This window comes from Odocoileus virginianus, chromosome 23 (assembly GCF_023699985.2).
Source record: "Odocoileus virginianus isolate 20LAN1187 ecotype Illinois chromosome 23, Ovbor_1.2, whole genome shotgun sequence".
NCBI lineage: Eukaryota > Metazoa > Chordata > Mammalia > Artiodactyla > Cervidae > Odocoileus > Odocoileus virginianus.
The window spans coordinates 49222714-49244557 of record NC_069696.1 but is presented as its reverse complement, the minus strand read 5'-3'; the positions used below and the strand labels follow the sequence as shown (position 1 = coordinate 49244557).

The 21844-nt window shown below is 40.3% G+C and overlaps 1 protein-coding gene across 4 annotated transcripts in view; it reads left to right on the top strand.

The window, feature by feature from the left end:
• Positions 1–21844, top strand: part of NR1H4 (nuclear receptor subfamily 1 group H member 4) — a 77147-nt gene that overhangs the window by 26408 nt on the left and 28895 nt on the right. For 2 of the 4 annotated variants that reach the window (XM_070454090.1, XM_070454089.1), the window contains exons 1-2: positions 189–3565; positions 8763–9128. In XM_070454090.1, coding sequence (XP_070310191.1) covers positions 3457–3565; positions 8763–9128 — 475 coding nt within the window. In that variant the 5' untranslated portion in view covers positions 189–3456. Of the gene's footprint in view, positions 1–188; positions 3566–8762; positions 9129–21844 lie in introns of those variants that run through there. The other 2 variants (XM_070454092.1, XM_070454091.1) reach the window with 1 other exon arrangement.

Here is a 21844-nt window from a genome sequence, read left to right as displayed (position 1 = left end):
TCTTCCACAGATTGAAGCAGTCTCTAGGATTTTTATTAATTCACTGTGGCTTTGGCTTTTGCTCTCCCAGGATTCTCTGATCTGGTACTGTTGTTATAAGGTTAAGAAATGGGAAAAGGAAAATGAATATCAGTAGAACCTTTCCCTATTACAAAATAAATGACTGCTTTTTTTTTTTTTTAATAAATGACTGCTTCGTTTAGATAGGGCGTGCATCGTTTGAAAGAGGCATGCAGTGAGATACCGGCTGACCAGCTAGTTGGTGAATCCACTACCATCCAAGGCCTGGCTCTCAACCTTGCAGGCTAAGAAACAGGTCTCAAGGACTCTCAGGATAACCAAACTGAGAAAGGTTGACTATGAAATCAGGCTGCAAATTTATACATTTACAGCGGTTAAAAAAGAAAAATGTGATCTTAACCACTGCCGTTTCTCGAGCCCTTTCTACATGTCAGGCATCATGAGAAGCACATTTTAGATTGGTTAGTGGATTCTGCATTCAGTCCCATCTATGCCAGTCCCATATCACTGGTATGAGGCCATAGGCAGATTACTTAACTTTGTGTGAGTTACTTATCTCATTTAAAGAATTCTCAGAGGAATGCCTGGCACATTGTAAATACTCTATTTGCTATTAATGTTAATTCTCATAACACTTTTATAGGGTAGATACCATTACTATTCCCCTTTTGATGATGAGAAAATAGAGATCTTAGGATGTTAAATAATCTGCTAAGATTCCATAGATAGTAGACAACCAAAGTATAGTCCAATCAGGAAATCAGATTTGGATGAATAAGGATTCAGGCTAAGAGAACACTCCTATTCACCTTCTCAGTGGAGAAGGTCTTTCCAGTGAGACTGTTGGTCAAGTCTTTTCTCAAGGATAGTTCTCAGAAAATCATTGCTAGAGTTTGCTCTGGGACTTCCCTTTTTTATGGCATCATAGCTAATGCCCCCACTTGGCACAACTGGCATATCATTCTCATCGTTCCCAAGTACCATCTGCAACAGTGCTGTCCAGTAGAACTTTCTGTGGTGATAAAAAATGTTGTAGGTTTACTTTGTCTAATGCAGTAACCACTGCTGATCACTTAAAATGGGACTAGTGTAACTGAGGGATTAATTATAATTTAATTTGAATTAAATTAATTTAAACTCCAGGACTTGGTGATAGACAGGGAGGCCTAGCGGGGTGCAGTCCATGGGGTCCCAAAGAGTCGGACACGACTGAGCGACTGAACTGAATTTAAATTTAAGTAGCCATATATGGGGAGAAGGCAATGGCACCCCACTCCAGTACTCTTGCCTGGGAAATCCCCCATGGATGCAGGGGCCTGGTAGGCTGCAGTCCATGGGACCACTAAGAGTCAGACACGACTGAGCGACTTTACTTTCACTTTTCACTTTCATGCATTGGAGAAGGAAATGGCAACCCACCCCAGGGTTCTTGCCTGGAGAGTCCCAGGGAAGGGGGAGCCTGGTGGGCTGCCGTCTATGGAGTCGCACAGAGCCGGACATGACGGAAGCGACTTAGCAGCATCAGCAGCAACCATATATGGGCAGTGGCTACTGTTTCAAACAGCACAGACCTTCAGGCGAAAAATGTATTTTGAGGATTGAAAACAGCTTTGCAAATGGTGATTCTTGGTTGGGCAATCCAAACTGAAGTACACCCAGGAACCATCACTCTTTCCTGGCAGTGAGGGCAGGTGTGTTTTAGCTTTTCTACCGCAAGGCTCTGAGTGAGAAGACCTGGATTAGAGCCTTAGCTTCATCCCTTAATAGCTGGGTAACTTAAGACAAATCACATAAATTCATAGTGGACGTCAGAAATAATACCTTCCTTAACGTGTGCAAGTAAGAATCAGGTGAGATAATGGGGGTGTGTGTGTGTGTGTGTGCGTGCGCACGCTTAGTCGCTCAGTCTTGGCAACCCCATGGACTGTAGCCTGCCACTCACCTGTCTATGGGGATTCCCCAGGCAAGAATACTGGAGTGGGTTGCCATGTCCTCCTCTAAGGGATCTTCCCAACCCAGAGAGCGAACCCAGGTCTCCCACATTGCAGGCAGATTCTTTACCATCTGAGCCAGCAGGGAAGCCCAATGCATAGAGAGCCACTTTGTAAACCTGTAAAGGTTGTAGAAATGGCTTAGCAGTGATTATTATGTTTATATAGATCATGTTTGCCTTTTAAAACTGCTTTCATATGTATTATGTCATTTTATTTTCACAGCAAGTCCACGAGGGAAGCAGGGCAGGAATTATTGTCTATGTTTTACCATCTGTTGATCTGTCTGGTTGCATTATCCCTGAGCTGAACCCCAGAACTACTGAGTCCTGTTCTAAAGCCCTCCCTTCCAAAAAATAACCCACAGTCACAGCTTGGTATCCACAGGTTATGCCACAGAAATTATTCTTACTTAGGAAGCAAACCACCCTACAATGTGAGTCCAAAGCTGAATAATGTAAATATCAATATAATGATGATGGGTAGCCACCCAGTGTGCTAAGCATTTAATAAATATTATTTGATTTAATCCTCATAATAACTCTCTGAGGTTGTGTGATTATCAGTCCCATTTTGCAGATGAGAAAATTGAGGCAGTAGTTTGTCTATGATCCATAGAGCTAGTGAGTGCCAAGGGAGCCTGCAGGTATTAGTTGGCTGAGGCTGCTGTAATAAAATACCACATATTGGGTGGGTTAGATGACAGATGTATTGTTGTACCAGTTTGGAGGTTAAAAGTTCAAAATCAAGGCTGAGTTGGCTCTTTCCGAAGGCTGAAACAGACAGATCTGTTTCTGGCCTCTCTTCTTAGCTTGTAGATGACGTTTCCCTGTGTCTTTTGCATCACCTTTTCTTTGAGCTTCTGTGTCTGAAATACAGATTTCCTGTTTGCATAAAGACACCAGTCATATGGGATTAGGAGTCAGTCTCATGACCTCATTTTAACTTGGTTAGCTCTGTAAAGACCCGGTCTCCAAACAGTGTTGCATACTGAGGAGGTGGGAGTTAGAGCTTCCACTTGCTAACTGTGAGGAAGGGACATGGTTCTACCCATAACACTTGGGTATAAACACAGATTAATTGGCCTCACACCGTTCAGTATTATGTTTTCATGTTTGCTGACATTACAAAATTATACCATTCTGTACCCTTTTGAGAGGAACAAATGCCAAAACATAGAACATGGCACTAGACCCTCAAATCCACTTTTAGAGCCACTGAACCAAAATCTATCCTGAAAATTCCTAAATTGGAACGTGCTCCCCCAAATGTTTGTCTAAGAGGCTGCTTTCCAGCTTACTAGGCAATTTGGCATCGAGGACTTTTCTCATAAACATTTACAAATATTCTGCTCAGTAATGAAGTTAATCAGTAAACCGCACAACCTCTGGCCCCTGTCACTCCTCACCTAGTCTCATTTTCAGTTGCTGTGAGTAAGCTAAGGATGGTAATGCAGTTTCAGGAGTTAGAAAATCCAGTCCAAATCAGTCCTTGTCACAGCCACACGTCTTCAGGATTCGCCATGGAAGTGATGAGCGTGAAGCCCGCCAAAGGTAAGAGAATATTCACAGCTGCTGATGGAGCTTCTGCCAATGGGCTGAGGAAGCATGGGCGACTTTCGCTTGAGATTTCAGCAACAGAGCTCCCTCGAAGATGGCTCAGCCAGAACCAGGGACGGGTGAGAAGCTGGCTGGGGTGACTTTTGTAGGGTTCGAGGTAGGTGACTATCTCATAGAGATTAAATCTAAGTGTGTTTTCCCTACTATTCTTCGCTGGATATGGTGTCAAAGTGGCACAGTTCTTCCAAGTTAAACACTAGGCAGCTAAAATATTAATGCCCTTGGACACTTGAAAAAATATTTTAAAGTACTTTGTTGAATGCAATGTTTTTAAAATGGCAAGTCTTAGATCCTAGTGGGTCATGACATCTATTTTGTGACTTGTGACCAGCATTAAAAATTTAGAATTGAATAAGTACAGTAGAAATATCAGAGTGCAGTCAGGGGTAAGGATAAGTGTTATTTCATGGAAATTTTGTTTCAGATTATTTATACCTATGTATAAGTGTGTATAGGGATCATAATATAAGATTTATTTCAAACTATGGGTTGTTGTGAGAAAAATAAAAAAAGATCCAAAAAATTTACTGAAATAGTTTCACAATAGGTTTCCCCAATAGTCAATGGAAAATCAGATGAGTAAAGAGTTCAGCATTAAACCTGGTATGTTTGTTTTCTCTGAACTAAAATACAGATTATAATTAAAATATAGATAGTATAAATAATATTGTCTGTTTTCATATTTTTTCAAAATAAAATCTTACCTTTTGAATTTCCAGCTAGGGAAACTCATCATTTTTACAATAATTATAATTTCGAACATATTTCTGATTGTAGACTTCACAGCATGTTATTTTGGTTAAATGCGTTATTTAAAAATGATGGCGACTGTATTTAGAAATGGAAAGTAGATAGAAGGCCGGAGAAGCAAATTTCCCATCATTTCAATTTAATAAATATTTATTAAAGATTTAAACTGTGTCAGGCACTGTGTAAGGTGCTACAAATGAAGGAAAAAAGGGAATATAATATATAGTAATCTAATGTATTCCCCAAAAGTCCACAGACTAACAACAATAGCAAAAAAGTATTGAATGTTAATGCTTAGTCAGGCACTGGGCAGTTTACATTCTTTTTCTTAGGTTATCTTTAACCTTTAACCTAGGTACTATGTTTTGTTTCAATTACTATATTGTCCTAGCCTTTTTTAAATTAATTTTTATTGGCATACTGTTGTTTTACAATGCTGTATTTGTTTCTGCTGTATAGCAAAGTAAATCAGCTATACGTATACGTATTTCTTTTTATTTTTTTTGGATTTCCTTCCCTTTTAGTTCACCATAGAGCATTGAGTAGAGTTCCCTGTGCTATACAGTAGGTTCTCACTAGTTCATCTATTTACATAGTAGTGTATTAGATTATCCCAGCTTTATTAGAAAGGAAAAGAAGCTTAAAGAAGTTCAGTGTTTCCCCAAGTTCATACATCTAGCATGTTGCAGGTAAACTGAATCCAGATTTGTCTGCATGGCAGGGTGCTTGTAATGCCTATGTCCTACCACCTTAAATGATACAGCATGAAACATGAGCCTGTAAACCAACAGAAGCAACGGTACATGCTTCTGAGTGTGCAGTACCAGTGTGTGCAGAGGGGAGGAGAGATTAATTCTACTTAGGGAAACTGGGTCAGGCTTCACAGAGCAGGCAATGGGTTGACAAACTTGGTGGGAAGAGGTACCAACATCACAAAGGCCAGCACCAGAAATGGCAAACAATTTTACAAACCAAGTCGTATCATCTACTTGAGGAACCATGGGTTAGGAAACCAAGAAAGGACAAGAAGGCAGTTTTTCCATTCATGAAACATTTACCAGAGTCAGCATTGTGCCAGGGAGAAAAACTGCATATAATATGAACACTTTATTGGGCTCATCAGCAGTTATCTACAGGTTCAAGAAAAAGCACCATCCTTCTCATGAACCTGATTCTCCCATCTGGGTACCCAGTGGTTCTGGTCACAAAGTCCTTAGAGCTGTGTTGTTGGATATGGGCATCATTAGCTACCCGTGGCTATTTTAAATTTTAATTATTTAAAGTTACAGAAAATGAAAAATTCACTTCCTCATTATCACTAGTTTCAAATGTTCACTATTCCACATGGTTAGCAGCTAACACGTTGAAAGCTATAGAGGGCTTCCGTCTCAGAAATTTCCCTTTGGTCTACCCCTTTAGAGAAACTATTAAATGCTACTAAATGACTGTCTACCCAGAAAAATTTTCTTCCTTTTATAGGGGGGGTCTCAGGCTCTCCTGGAGTCCATTCAAGTGTTCCCATTTAAGAACTCTTCCCTAAGCTCCCACAGAAAATTTCATATTATAAAGAAATCCAAATTCTCCTATTTCTTGATAAACTGATTCTTAAGAAATCATTCATAAATTGTATTAAAGCAGAAATAAATTTACCTTTTCAGAAAGTAAACTCTAAAGTTGACCTACATTTGCCCTCTCAACATCTTATGCTGTTTTATCCCAGCCCTTGACATACCTTCAACCCCGAGCACATGAACAAGAGAAAGTCTGGGGCCTCTCCTATCTCTTTTCTGTCTTGTTCACTGTTTTATTCTCAGAACCTAGTTCTGTGTTTAGCAAATTGTAAGAGAGATATATATATATTTATACACACACACATATATGTACATATATGTATGTATGTATATATATGTATATACATGTATATATATATCTTATTTAAAAGATAGCTAACATATCAAAACAGATTAATGTGTATTAATATTTACTAATTAACTATCAATTAAGTGTCATTAGAATATATGTATATATATATATGTATATATGTATATATATATATCTTATTTAAAAGATAGTTAACATATCAAAACAGATTAATGTGTATTAATATTTACTAGCTAACTATCAATTAACTGTTATTAGAATCAAGATTTTGCTGGATTCTTTAGGAAATAAACATGCCTTTTTATTGTGTTTAACTTACCAAAACTTTTTCTCAGAAACTGTATCTTATACTCAAAACTACCTTATGAGATAGGAAGGCTGGTTGTTAGTAGCCTCATTTTACAGGAGAAAACAGAAAAATGTTAGGCAGTTGTTTAAGATCTTATAGTCAGTTCATGGAAGCTCTTCTTGTTCCACTATTTTGGAGCATGGTGTTCATGCTGGATTTTTTTTTTTTAATTGTAAGTTGCTTGCATATTTATTGTCTCTACTCTGTGGGAATTTGGTGGAAACACTATGAAATACTAGAAGTGGATGTGCTTTGGGAATAAAGGTGTTATTTAATAATGCTGTGTGTGCTGCTATCATAATCTCACCCTGTTTATTAATTTCATATAGTAGAACTGATGTCTTTATGAAAGCTTTCCATTTTAATTTGAAATGATCCCAGAGATTGATATGATACTGATAACATGATTTGACTTGAGTTGGAACTCCATGGTGTGTCTTGATTTGTAAAAGATTTATTGAAAGAATGCTCAGAGATCTTGGAATTTTGAAGAGAAAACAACTATACATTTCTTAGTATTCTAGAGAATCAACATTCTGTCTTTAATTGATTATGTGACTTCAGGCAAGTTGCTTAACCTTAGTGGACCTGTAGATGGAGAGAATCTGGGGCTGGGGGTGGGAATGGGGAGTTGAGTAGGGGTAACATGGGTTGGAGGATAAATCTAGGTGAAACTAATGATTTTAATGCTTTTAACTATTTTCAGTTGTATTCACTCCAGGAATTTTAATCATATTTAACTACTAAATAGATCAAAATTTTGCTTATGTTTTATCTTTTTTCTGTAATAATTCCATATTTTTATACTCTTCCATTTTGTGGAAGAATAATAAGACAAAGCACCATTGCCAAAACTGTTTGACTGTCAGATATACTGACTCAGTGCTAGTTTTATATAGATAAGTTGGGCATGAAAGAAACAAAATTGATTTCACGCAGATACTGTACACTTTGTGTTCCATTAATCATTTACTGGATCAATGCAGAAAGCTTTTTTTTTCTCAACTAATGTTTAACATACATATTTTCCACTTTGTCATTGTGGAATGGCTGTTAATTGTAATGCCCATAAACTGTTGGTCATAAACTTATAGAGGTTTTTGATATAAAGAAGAACTATAATATTATAAAGCGTGGAGTCTTCTCTTTATAGATAAGGGAGGCTTAGGCAGGGTAGGTAAGTACATACAACTAGGTTCAGAACCCAGGGTCAAGGAATACGTCCCAAGAGAAGCTATACTTAATGGGAAATTTAAAGATAAGTGGAGAATAGTGAGATGATGCTCTTGGAGGGGGTATCTGTGTGGAGGATGGTTCCAGGCTCAGGAAGCAGCATGTGGGAGAGGTTTTGAGTCTGGAAGTGCAAGGCACATTCATGGAATACAAAGTCAGAACATGGGAAGTGGCTGGGAAAGAAAGGAATAGTAGGATCACTCATAGTCTTGCAGGCCTGGTTATAGGTCACCTGCAAATGGAGGCACTGAAAGGACTAGTAAACTCAAGTATAAAAGAAGGAAGAGAAAATCTCTACCATCATTCTTTAAAGCATCACACATTTGAAATCATCCCAGAGAGGAGCAATTCAGCACATGGGCTTTGAAGTCAGACTCAAAGTTCAAATCTCAGCTACTTAGGCGTGTAGGAGTAAAGTTGCTGAACTATTCTCGACCTTGGAATACTCATTTGTAAGTGAGGGTAATATTATTACCCACTTCATAGGATTTCATGAGACAGAAATGAGAAAAGACAGCATCTGTATGTTTACCTGTTACCTTTTTTACTGTGAATTGTTGAATGTTTTCCAACTTTCCTTTTTGTTTTTCTTTTAAGCATCCTTGTATGTTTTCCTTTTTTCCATGTTGAATATTTTCTTATTGATTTGCAAAAGCTCTTTATATATTAATGACACGAGTGTTTTGTCTGTCCTCTATGTTGCAAATATCTTTCTGAGCTTTTAATTTTGTCATTTAATCTTTTAGTGGTTTTTTTTTTTTTTACTGTAAAAAAGTTAATTTTTATGTTAAAATTTTAATGTAAATATTTAAATATTTCAGTCTTTCCTTAGAGCCTGTACTCCTAACCACATGCTAAACTGCCTCTTATTTTTAGAATGATGATATCAATTCCAGTTTTGTTGTCACTTTTTTTCAGGTGTACTGACAGAACAAGTGGCAGGTCCTCTGGGACAGAATCTAGAAGTGGAGCCGTACTCACAATACAACAACGTTCAGTTTCCCCAAGTTCAGCCACAGATTTCCTCTTCTTCCTATTATTCCAATGTGGGTTTCTATCCCCAACAGCCTGAAGAGTGGTACTCTCCTGGAATATATGAACTCAGGCGAATGCCTGCTGAGACTCTCTATCAGGGAGAGACTGAGGTGGTGGAGATGCCTGTAACAAAGAAGACCCGACTGGGAGCCTCAGCAGGGAGAATCAAAGGGGATGAGCTATGTGTCGTTTGCGGAGACAGGGCTTCTGGATATCACTATAACGCCCTGACCTGTGAGGGATGCAAAGGTAAACATCTTTTGGTTGGCAGTTTTCTCCTTACTAAGGTTTTTTTATATTTGTTGTTGAAATCCCTCAAACTGGATTCTTTCCTTTTCCCAAATAACTTCCCATTTCTCTTCTTCTGCTTCTCCCTCTTCTTATCTCCTCACCTTCATTGGGATGTCATAGGTTTCTACTTATTAGAGTATTTAGCTTGGATATAAGTAACCTTTTCCCTATTCACAACCTCACATATAGTTAGAAGGAATTTATGATTGTGGGTTTTGTTTGTTTTTATTGTCTTTTTAAGAAGGAGACATTGCTGAACTCCTCTGTCTTAAAATTAAGGTCAAGGAGAATAAGACTTTATTCAGTAAATATTTAAAAATACATTTTCATGTACTCTAGTTAATTGAGAAAGAGACAGAGGAAGGCAAACAGAAGGAAACAAAAAGGAATAGCTGATATTCAACAAATATTTCACTTAGCAGGGACATAGCAGTGCTATAGGGGAATCAATAAAATTGCAATCTATATAGGATAGATAAAATACAACATATTAAACATGAAAATGACTCCGTATGAACCCCTATGTGATCTTCTCCTAATGAGGGCACAAATGATAAGTTTGTATAATTTCAGAGGAAGAATGTAGTGGACTAGTAGGTTCACCTATTTATTTTTTAATTTGTTCATTCAATAAGTATTTATGGGATGCTACCATGTTAGCTTTTAGGTTATCAAAAGCTGATTAAGAACTATCCCTTGAGTAGACTCTGTTGAATGCTATGCCAATTTAGTGTTTCCAGATGCCAGTGATTGCCACAAAGTTAAACAGAGGACCCAGTTACAGAAGAATGGTTGAGGACATTTCAAACTTTTGAAAGTTCAGATGATCAGGTTGTCTAAAACTTGGTGTGACTTCATGAGATTTTTTTCCCCAAAAAACAGTATTTATACCCCAAATTAAAAAATTAAGACAGATCTATAAAGAAAATTTTAAAGATTCTTTTATGACCTTCAAAATACTTCTATCCTTTTTGTGGAGAGTCAAGTCCAAATGGATAAAAAGAACATATAAATTCTTTGAAGACCTAGATTATGTCTTTTTCAGCTTTGCCACACCTCATAGCATCTAACACAGAGGAACACCAGAGTGCTGTGGACAACAATAAGAAACAGCAACTCCAAAAGCAGATGGAGTGAGAAGCCCACAAAGGATATAGAAGAAAAGTCAGAGCTGGGAGCCTGGTAGGCAAGTGCAGGGTTAGACAAGGGTGCAGAAGTCTGGTCTAAGGAGGACTGATTCTCAGGGCAGTTCAGGCAGGACAAGCTGGATCTGAACCTGGATACGTTTGTAAGAGCAGAGAAAGGCAGAGCTTTTCCATTGATTTTGATATGAGACTTTGCCCCCATGATGACAGCAAAAGGACAAGAGTGCAAGACAGGAAATGAGACAGAGCCAGGCAGGGCCCATGTCCTATATCAGGGGTTGGTCATTTTTTTCTCTGTAAAGAGATGAATAGCAAATACTGTAGGCTTTGCACTGTAGCAGTCTTTGTTGCAATTATACAACTCGGCAACTCAGCTATGGAAGAGTGGCTTTACTTAGCCTACAGAAATAGGCAGAAAAGTAAAAAACAGGTAGTGGGCCGAATCTGGCTCCTGGGCCTAGCTGTAATTTGCTGACCCCTGTTCTAGAGCGGTAACTCTCCTTGAGCTTAATTTTAAAAGAGTTGAGTCCAGCATCAGAATTAATTGGGAGTTGTGCAGTGAGAGAGCCCAGCACTCAGGGTATGCATGCAAGAAAAATATTTCTTCTTTTATGTAACTGGGTTTAATCCAATTTCGAGCCCTTGTGGAAACCTCATTTCATTGGCTCAGAATGATTCTACTGAATTTTTCTGAGGTTTCCTCTGAACTCCAGAATCACATAGCATTGTGGAGGGATTGGGCTTCCCAGGTGGTGCTAGTGGTAAAGAACCTGCCTACCAATGCAGGAGGTATAAGAGCCACAGGTTCAGTTCCTGGGTCTGGCAACCCACTCCAGTGTTCTTTCCTGGAGAATCACACGGACAGAGGAGCCTGGCAGGCTGCAGTCCAGGGGGTCGCACAGAGTCAGACACAACTGGAGCCACTCAGCACACGTGCGTGCACATGGAGGGAGTGGGCCCAGAGGTGGGACTCAGTCCAGCATCCGTGGGAGAATGTTCTTTCTGGCCTTCAGTCACTAGTGGGAAAGGCCTCTGAGCCACTGTGCTGGTGTCCTGACCACACCCCTCCTTCCTGGCCAGCCCCACAGGGTCACCTGGAAGGCCTGGTTCTCCAGGGAGACCCCGTAGCTATATCATTTGCTTCTGAGCCTCACTGGGTGCAGGGAGCCCCTGGGGCCTTCCCATACTCTCCCCCGGAAAAAGCACAAGAATCCCTCCATTCCAGGATTCCCCAATGACGTGGAGCCCCTATAAGCAAGCTTTCAGTACAGTATCCAGGACTCAGTCTGAGAATTAGGGGGTGGCAGGGACAGAGGTCGGGACCTTCTCAGATATTCAATGTGTCATTACTCTTTGCTTATCTGCCTCTTCCAATCTGGGGAAGTTTTATTAGTGTCTGGGATCTTGGGGCTTAGACTTTAGTGACTGAAAAGTCAATAATTGGTTTCTTCATGCTTTCTTGATGAAAAATCTGTCTGCAATTCGATTTCTGGGTCAGGAAGATCCCCTGAAGAAGGGAATGGCTACCCACCCCAGTATTCCTGCCTAGAGGATCCCATAGACAGAGGAGTCCGGTGGGTTATATAATCCATAGGGTTGCAAAGAGTCGGAAACAAATGAAAATTGTTCTAGCTTAGTGAACGGGGAGGAGGTGCACAGAATAGGGTAGAGTACAAGCCAAAGAACCAATACCTGCGGGCCTAACAGCTTAGCCAACTTGGTGTCCCCACCCCACACCCCTTGGGTATCTGCATTTACCACACACAAAAGGAATCTCACTCCATAATGTTCCATCAAGGGAGTGTGAGCTCTGGGATTTGACAGGCATGCACTCAATCTGTACTTCTCGGCTGACTAAGCAAGTTACTTAACATATTAATTAGTCAATGTTCAACAAAGTAAAGCAGAAACAGAATTTCAAGCAGAGAAGCATCCATACAGGAAAAGTTGGAAGGGCAGAGGAACAGCGCCTGTGCTGTGTTCTAGGAGAATAGTCTAAGTCACATGCAGAACTGGAATGCCAGGGCAGTTATTGTCCAAGAAGATGCGGAGGCAGGAAGCTAAAGAACTGTTGACTTCAGGAACACAGCACCATATCTGCCCTTTAGGGACGGGGAGCTGCCTTACTGCAGTTACTGGCTCCAGAGCCATGGCGTGCCTGCTAAATCTGTACATACAAAAGATGAAGGCCCTGTGACAACTTTCTTAGTGCCCTGGAAGCTAGCAACTGGAAACCAAGATGCTGCCATAGCAGAACTTTGCAGTCCTGCTTGCCAGCACGAACAGCAGAAGCATAGCTTTTGTTTCACTTCCACTATTCAAATATTCAAATAGAGGTTAAATCATATCCACATTTAGCAGCAAGGGAGTCTGGGAAAGACTGTGTTCAACTATCCTGCCCTTACAGTAGATAGTGCATGCATCCAGTTAGCCAGTCCTTAGCTGACAGAATATGTAACTTCTTTGAACCTCCAGTCTGCAAACTAGGGTCAATATCTATTTCACAGAGTTTGTGAGGATTAAGTTAGATTTTTAGATGCAAAGATCCTGGTAGCTCTCTTGTCTTAGGACGTCACTCAGATCAGTCCCGTGTGTAATGCTTTAAACACACACACACACACACACACACACACACACACACACTCATACATACCCACGAGAAAATTTTTTTAAACTTAAAAACAAAGGAAAGATTTTAAACTTTGCTAAACTTCCTGATTTCTCTGGTCTCTATCTATTTCTGTTAGAAATATTTTCATTTTTCTTAAGGTTTGATTTGATATAAGCACTTATGGCATCAATAAGATAAATTCTGATTCTTTTTTAAAAATGTGATAACTACAGAGCACAAGCATAAGGCCACGTGACAGTGGCTGTCGTTTGCTCGGCGCGAGATTAAATCGAGACCTGTCCCTCCCTTCAGTTATCAGTGGAGCATATGGAAATATGCTAAGGTCTGGATGAATTTTGATTCAAACCTCAAGCCTCAGCTAACAAAACTGATCTACATCTGACTGGATATTTCAAATGCCTGCATTCACAAATAGGTCAATGTCACTCACAACCCATCTCCATGCCAGGAAAGTCTAGCCTATCAGTGAGAAAATGGTAGAACTTTTAAAAGGCATTTTATGAGTAAATGAGAGGTTTTTCATCCACTTGAACATATTTTTATATAATGTAGTGAACCCACATTAGACTTAGTTCTATAGTTTAAGAGAAGATTCCAGAATTATTGAAACAATTGTGGTATATTGGGCAAATATAGTGTTTCCAATAGATCTTTTGTTTATGGTTCAGAGTTGAGATACCCTGACTCACTTATCAGTTCAGTTCAGTTCAGCCGCTCAGTCGTGTCCGACTCTTTGTGACTCCATGAATTGCAGCACGCCAGGCCTCCCTGTCCATCACCAACTCCCAGAGCTTACTCAAACTCATGCCCATCGAGTCGGTGATGCTATCCAGCCATCTCATCCTCTGTCACCCCCTTCTCCTCCTGCCCCCAGTCCCTCCCAGCATCAGGTTCTTTTCCAATTAGTCAACTCTTTGCATGAGGTGGCCAAATTATTGGAGTTTCAGCTTCAACATCAGTCCTTCCAATGAACACCCAGGACTGATCTCCTTTAGGATGGACTGGTTGGATCTCCTTGCAGTCCAAGGGACTCTCAAGAGTCTTCTCCAACACCACAGTTCAAAAGCATCAATTCTTTGGCACTCAGCTTTCTTCACAGTCCAAACTTACTGAAATCCTATTTGATTTTGGGGTCTGATTTTATAAAATGCAGTAAGGGTCTCAAAGAACTCTATAGGTCAAATTATTTTAGAGTATGATTCAAGGGGTAGGGTTTAAAGAATTTCACTGCATGGGATGCCTTTTGTAATAAGTGTTACAAAATCTTGGGAAGAATAGGACTCAGAAGGCAGATAACCTGGATTCCAACCAGCTGATTCTCTTCCAAGTTACTTAATGTCTCTGGGCTTCAGAGTCCTTACCTGTAAAATGAGGGAAAATAATAAAGATGAGGAGGAGGAGGGTGAGATGATGATGATGGTAATGTGAGGATGAGAGACAGATAAATAACATATATTGAGTGATGATTTTGTGCAGGCTTTATCTGGAGACTTTACATGTACTAACACCTTTCATTTTCAAGAAAGCCCTTTGACATAGATTTAAATAAGGTAGTATGTATAAAGCAGCTAACATAGTATAAATGTCCTTCCACTGTTATTATTGGTATCACTGGATTGCCATGAAGAATAAAATGAGACATTGATTTTAAAACATCTAGCTTTGTAGCTGGCACATTTGGGTGTTCAAAAAGCAAATGCCATTGTTGTTTTGTTGCTGAATTCCTGCTGTTTTATCATTGTTATTCTCATCTTCATCCATCTTCCCTAATTTGGAGCATTTGTTGTTGTTGTTCAGTCGCTAAGTTGTGTCTGACTCTTTGCGAGCCCATGGACTGCAGCACGCCAGGCTTCCCTGGCTTCCACTATCTCCCGAAGTTTGCTCAGATTCATGTCCATTGAGTTGGTGACGCTATCTAACTATCTCATCCTCTGTTGCCCTCTTCTCCTTTTGCCTTCAGTCTTTCCTAGCATCAAGGTCTTTTTTAGTGAGTTGGTTCTTCACGCCACGTGGCCAAAGTACTGGAGCTCCTGCTTCAGCTCAGTCCTTCCAGTGAACACTCAGGGTTAATTTCCTTTAGGATGGACTGGCTTGATATCCCTGCAGTCCAAGGGACTCTCAAGAGTCTTCTCCAGCACTGTTGGTCCTTTATTGGACCGGAACCTGGTGGTCCGGAGTTGATGATGAGAGAGTGAAAGGAGGAAAGAGGCTAATATGCCCTGGGTTATGCAGCTGGCTGTCGCACTCCAGGGAATCAGCCAGAAATAGAGAGAGAGAGAGAGAGAGAGAAAGAAAGAAAGAAGGAAAGAAAGAAAGACACGGAACCCAAGCTCTGATGGAGCAAAGGTGCTTTACTGAATTCTGTAAGAGTATATATACCAGTAGCTTCTTTAGATAAAGATCAAGAGACCAGACTTTACACGTTTACCAAGGAAGCAAGGAGCAATAGAGGCCATAAGGCCAAGAGGTGATCCATAACAAAAGAGGTCGTAAATAACCCTTTTCGCCGAATGGAAAAGATAATGAAGGAAATCCTAGGCAAGCATCCCATCTCTTTGATCTCCGTCCTGGGAGAGGCTTGCCTGCTCCTCTTGCCCCAGACAGGGACTGATAAGGAACAGAGGGCTCAAGTGAGATAGGAAACTCCACACAGGAATCTTACTGTTAAATGTTTCCTGACACAGCATCATCATTAGAAGGCATCATTTCTTCAGTACTCAGCCTTCTTTATGGTCCAACTCTCATATCTGTATATGACTACTAGAAAAACCACAGCTTTGACTAGATGGACCTTTTTTGGCAAAATGATGTCTTTGCTTTGATTTTTAATATGCTGTCTAGATTTGTCATAGCTTCCTTCCAAGAAGCAAGCATCTTTTAATTTCAAGGCTGCAGTCACTGCCTGCAGTGATTTTGGAGCCCAAGAAAATAAAATCTGTCACTGCTTCCACTTTTTCCCCATCAATTTGCCATCAAGTGATGGGACCAGATGCCATGATCTTAGTTCTCTCTTCCTATTAGTTAGCTAATTAAGCCTCTAGCTGCTGGGAGTTTGAATTAATTCAGTTTTTTTTTCAGTAAATATTGTTAAATGCCAGCTATACTCCAGGCATTATTCTAATCATAAGTAAAGTATGTAAAGTCACTCAGTTGTGTCCAACTCTTTGCGACCACATGGACTGTAGCCTCCCAGGCTCCTCCGTCCATGGGATTTTCCAGGCAAGAGTCCTGGAGCGGGTGCCATCTCCTTCTCCGTATTCTAAGCCTAGGAAATGCGATGGTGACAAAACAAACTTCTTGCGCTCAGTGTCACCATTTGAAGCAAAGTAGGAAAACAGTTCACACAGCTGAGCTAAAATAAATAAAAGGGAGAAATCAGTAAAACAAACAAAAAAAGGTTAAAATTACAACAGTGTCTCAAAGAACATGCAGAAAAATGAAATGATAGAAGGGTGATTTCCAATGGATAAAAAGTGATATTTTTAATAAGTATAGAGCAGTGATATAAGAGAAACTGAAGACAATAAAAATTAGATTTAAACAAGAAAAAACGTTTAAATATATAAGCAGTATGCAAATATGAAAGTAGTGACTAAAGGGAAGAGTGTAAGCCTCCAACGCCTGGAAATTTGCTGACCTGGGAGTTTAAATGGCTGTTAAAGACCTGCTAGGCAAACTCCTGCAGAGTGACATGATATTTACTCTCATTCTCCCAAAGATACACAGTAGGGCTGAGGGTGTCAGTGATTTTTGCTTTCAATTCCTTTAGGCGCTGAGACATTTTATCAAAGCAATGAGCACACGTTTTTCAAAAGTCAAATAGTAGAAAAGCCCCCGCCGAACCATTTCCACCTCCACTCCTGCTTCCCAGAGGCAAACACTGATAAGCACTTGTGGTTTCGTTTTTTTTTTTCATTTATTTTTATTAGTTGGAGGCTAATTACTTTACAATATTATAGTAGTTTTTCCCATACATTGACATCAATCAGTAATGGCTTTACATGTATTCCCCATCCCGATACCCCCTCCCGCCTCCCTCCCCATCCCATCCCTCTGGGTCTTCCCAGTGCACCAGCCCTGAGCACTTGTCTCATGCATCCAACCTGGGCTGGTGATCTGTTTCACCCTTGATAGTATACTTGTTTCAATGCTATTCACTCAGAACATCCCACCCTCGCCTTCTCCCTCAGAGTCTCAAAGTCTGTTCTGTACATCTGTGTCTCTTTTTCTGTTTTGCATATTGGGTTATTGTTACCATCTTTTTAAATTCCATATATATGTGGTTTCGTTTTTTGTGTGTGTTTTGCATTTTGTTTTTTGGTCATTTGGATAGTCTCTATTTTCACAGAACTCTCTTCTCTCCTTACAAACACAGAATTAGAGATATAGAGACGGTGCATATAATTTTTAAGGTAATATTTCTTTATTGTGTTCTTAATATCCATGGGATTAGCAATAATGGCCCTCTATTTTTTTTTCCTGATAGTAGTAATTTATGTCTTCTCTCTATCTTGATTTACTCAAGAGAGAGGAAGCACATATTTGTATGAAACACTGATGGTGGTTCAGTCAGGATGAGCACTGAGAACTGAATCAAGTGGAGGATCCTTTTCAGTTGTGGTGGGGTAAAGTCTAAATGGCATGGGTTTAAGAGCAAACAGAGGAGATCAAGTGGAGACAGCCAATGTGGACTACTCGTTAAAGAAGTCTTGTCACAAAGAGGAGCAGAGAGCAGGGCAATGAATAGAAGGATGGGGGCTAAGGGAGGGTTTTGTTTTAGGGTGGGTTTGGTTTAGAAGAGGACCGGTCCATCTTTAGTAAAAGGAAGGAAGGCAGATTATGTAGTACAAATACAGACAGATTGATGGATTTCGTGGTGGTACACATGGAAATTCTCTTCTGAAAGGTTTAATTTTGTCAGTTAAACAAGAAGCTCAGTCATTAGCTGAGAGTCAGCAGTATGGACTGGTGTTGAGAGATTGGAAAGGAAAGTTTGTAACAAAGTCTAGGAGAGGAGAGGATGCTGGCCAGGGACATGACAGGATTGCCTGCAGGATGGAGGACCCCACTCCAGATGTGTCATCAGGAATAAATAAAACTATTAAGATGGTTGTGTGCTTCTTCCTGGCACATTGAGGCTACATAAAACTATTAGGATGGCCCTCTTTTTTTCTGATAATAATAATTTGTGTCTTCTGTCTCTCTTGATTGACTCAAAAGAGAGGAAGCACTTAATTATGCGAAGACAATTCCCAAATGACTAGAAATAAGAGTAATCTCATTGAGTAGACAAGGAGATTCCTTGCCCACTTCTCTAAGGATGCTCTTTGTGTTTCTGTAACCTGCTTTTCCCTGTCAGGAAGGAGGACAAGATTTGCTGTTAGATGGAATGTTCTGGTCCTTGTCGTCTGAGCATAAGGATTCCCTGTTCCTCCTTGCCCCCCTCACTGACCTGGCTTCGTTTCTTGAGACTGCATGCAAGTACTACTGCTATCCCTGGCTTAGCGTGGGGGCTGGCAAACATCTTCTGTATGTAAAGAGGCAGAAAGTTAGTATTTTAGGCTTTACAGGTATTCAGGTCTCTGTAACAGCTCTTTGACTCTGCCACTGTAGTGCAGAAGTAGATATGTAAACAAATTGATTATGGTTTTGTTCCAATAAAACTTTATTTATGGATGCCGACATTTAAATGTCATGTAATTTTTACATACTACAAATATTCCTCTTTTGATTTCTTTCAACCATTAAAATGTGTAAAAATCATTCTCAGGTTTGTGGGCCATACAGAAATAGTCAGGAAGCTAAACTGATCCTTTAGGCTGTAGTTAGCCAACCCCCGGCTTAACCCAGTGCTCCTCATCAATGCTTCAGGGCCCTCTCTGCATCTACTTGTATCTGAACTTGGAACTTCCCCATTGCTACTATTCCTGAACTCTTCTGCACCAGTCTTGGGCCATGTTTCTTCATAAATTTACTCTGATTTCTGTCTTTCTGAGGTTTGTCAACATTTTTGATACACTGATGAAGTTGTATTCAAACATTTTTATAGACTATGATATTTTATTGAATTTTTCTCTTATTTCATGGTATTTTTTTTTCCCCAGAGGGAGTATAGAAGTATGATGAATGCCCTGTGACTACTTAGTTGTCTGCAGATTTGTCTACTTTAGAGTAACATTAGACAACTTCCAAAGATAATTCGAAGTCAGATCTTTTTAAATTTATTTAAGGTAAAAAGATTATGACAAACTGTAGTGGACTTCCCTGGTGGTTAAGAATCTGCCTGCCAGTGCTGGGGACACGAGTTTGGTCCCTGGTCAAGGAAGATTCCACATACAGCTGGGCAACTAAGCCCATGTGCCACAACTACTGAGCTCATGGAAGGCGGTTACTGAAAGCCCACGGGTTCTGCAGCCCATACTCTGCAACAGGAGGAGCCGTGGCAAGGAGAAGTCTGTGCGCCACAACATAGCCCCTGCCTGCAGCAATGAAGACCCAGTGAGCCAATAAATAGGTTTATTAATTAATTAAAGAGAGAAACGGTAGTGATAAAAGTGTTGAAAAACCAGGTCGATATATTTTTGTGGCTACCTAAGAGATAAGGTCGAGGGGGGGGACTTAAAAAAACGTTGTTGTTTAGTCACTAAGTCGTGTCTGACTCTCTTGCCACTCCATGGACAGTAGCCCAGCAAGCGCCTCTGTCCATGGGATTTCCCAGGCAAGAATACTGGAGTGGGTTGCCATTTCCTCCTCCAGGGGATCTTCCCAGCCCAGGAACTGAACCGCGTCTCCTGCACTGGCAGGTGGATTCTTTACCACGGAAGCCATTAGCGAGGACGAAATAGTTAAGACTAATTTTCATCAACTGTAATTCAAGAGTTTGAGAGTTTGCTTTTTCAAAAGCTGTGATCTAAGTCAGTCACCTGCCAGGTGATTGGGAGTCTGTTGTTGAGTTCTAAAGTTTTCAGCAAGCAACTCAAAGAGAAGAATTGAGATCCTGAAGTCTAAGAAAGTATGTGATGGAGACCAAGTTTACCTAGTTTAGTATTGGCAGCAATTCTCTCTAGTTTCTGCTCTCTTGCAGCTTTCTACCAGTGAGCAGATGTGCAAGAGACAGCTGAGGTGTGAGAGGGAGAATAGGATATTTCTGAAGAAGTTCTGTTTTTTTGCTTTAAATATCTATCTATTTATTTATTTAGCTCTGCTGGGTCTTAGTTGCAGCATGCAGGATCTTTAGCTGTGGCGTGCGAACTCTTAGTTGCAGCATGTGGGAGCTAGCTCCCTGACCAGGGATCAAATCCAGGTCCCCTGCATTAGGAGCGGGGAGTGTCAGCCACTGGACCACCAGGGAAATGTCTGCGACAAAGTTTTGGGGATAGGGATGAAACTGTGTAGCATTTCACAGGAATTAGGGATTTCGGGAGATTAATGTCAAAAGATAATACATTCTTACCAGAAGGAAAGCATGATATAGTGGTTATGTGCGTAGAGTTTGGAACTGAGCCTATCAGGGTTCAAATCTGAGCTCTACTATTTACTATCTATGGGACCTTGAGCAAATTACTTAATTTCTGTGTAACTCAGTCCCCTTATCTGTAAGACGGAGATAAGAATAAATCTACTTCATAGGGTGGTTAAGTGAAATACCATATACAAAGTGTTTTAAAGTGTCTGATACAAAATAAGTCATATATAAGTGAGTGTTAGTCACTCAGTCATGTCTGACTCTTTGCGACCCCATGGTCTGTCCACAGAATTCTCCAGAAAAGAATACTTGAGTGGGTTGCCATTCCCTTCTCCAAGGGATCTTCCCAACTAGGGATGGAGCCCAGGTCTCCTGCATTGCAGACAGGTGCTCAGGGAAGCCCCAAACAAAAAAGCAGGCTGTCCAGTGTTCTACATAATCGAGGGGTCCGTTTCGCCATAGCTATTCACCTGCCCCCCAGGAACCCTCCTAGAGCAACATACTCCTCAGATGGCGATGCCAGCCACGTCTACTCATCTTTGATTACTGGATAGCCTCTGCTCCTCAGAGAATTTCCTTTCTATTCATTTTCAAATGACTTTTTTGATATGGGCATTGTTGAATATGCACTAGATAGAGGTATGTGTATGGATGGATTTGCATAAGTATAAACACTGTATATGTAGCCTTATTTAAGTGATATAATGATAGTATTGTGTTACCACCTCAGAGTGAAAGCTAGTTAATTCAGCTATTGGGATGATAATGATTTCCTTTTCAGTATTAATGCAGTATTAACAGAATAAAAACGAACAAAAAACCCCTGCAGAATTGTCCTAGCCCTGTTCCTTTGACTCATCTTGGAATAAGGAATTTTATTTCTGTTAATTATTGAACTATCAGTATGGATCATGATTTTAGAGGGAATCATCCTTGGGAGGGGCTGAAAATTAGTGGAAATATTACCTCAGGTAGGCTTAAGTGGTCATTGAGTTCAATCATTTGGTACCAGGAAAAAAAGAAAAATCTTTTTTTTGGTCTATAGTTTCCTTTGAAATGCATGATCTGGTATTTGCACTCCCAATATCAACATTGATCTGAAGCACAGTCTTTTTTTAGACTTCATGTGGTTAGATTTGACATTTAGGAAAATGGTAGTATCTTTCCTACTGAGAGTTACACGAGCTGACAAATTTACAAGCACATTTATGACTTGCTTGACCTTGACGTCACTAACCTTTTCTCCAGCCTGTTTTCATACTGAGTTAGTTACCCAGGCCTGAGTGTGCCTGTCGCCCCCTCCCTGTGTTCCCTGCCTCTAAGTCAGGCATCCATCACCCTCCGGCCACAACAGCCTCTTGTCTCCAGGCTCCAGTCTGCTGGTCCCACCTTGATCTTGCTCCAAAGCATCTTCCCAACATACAGATTAGGT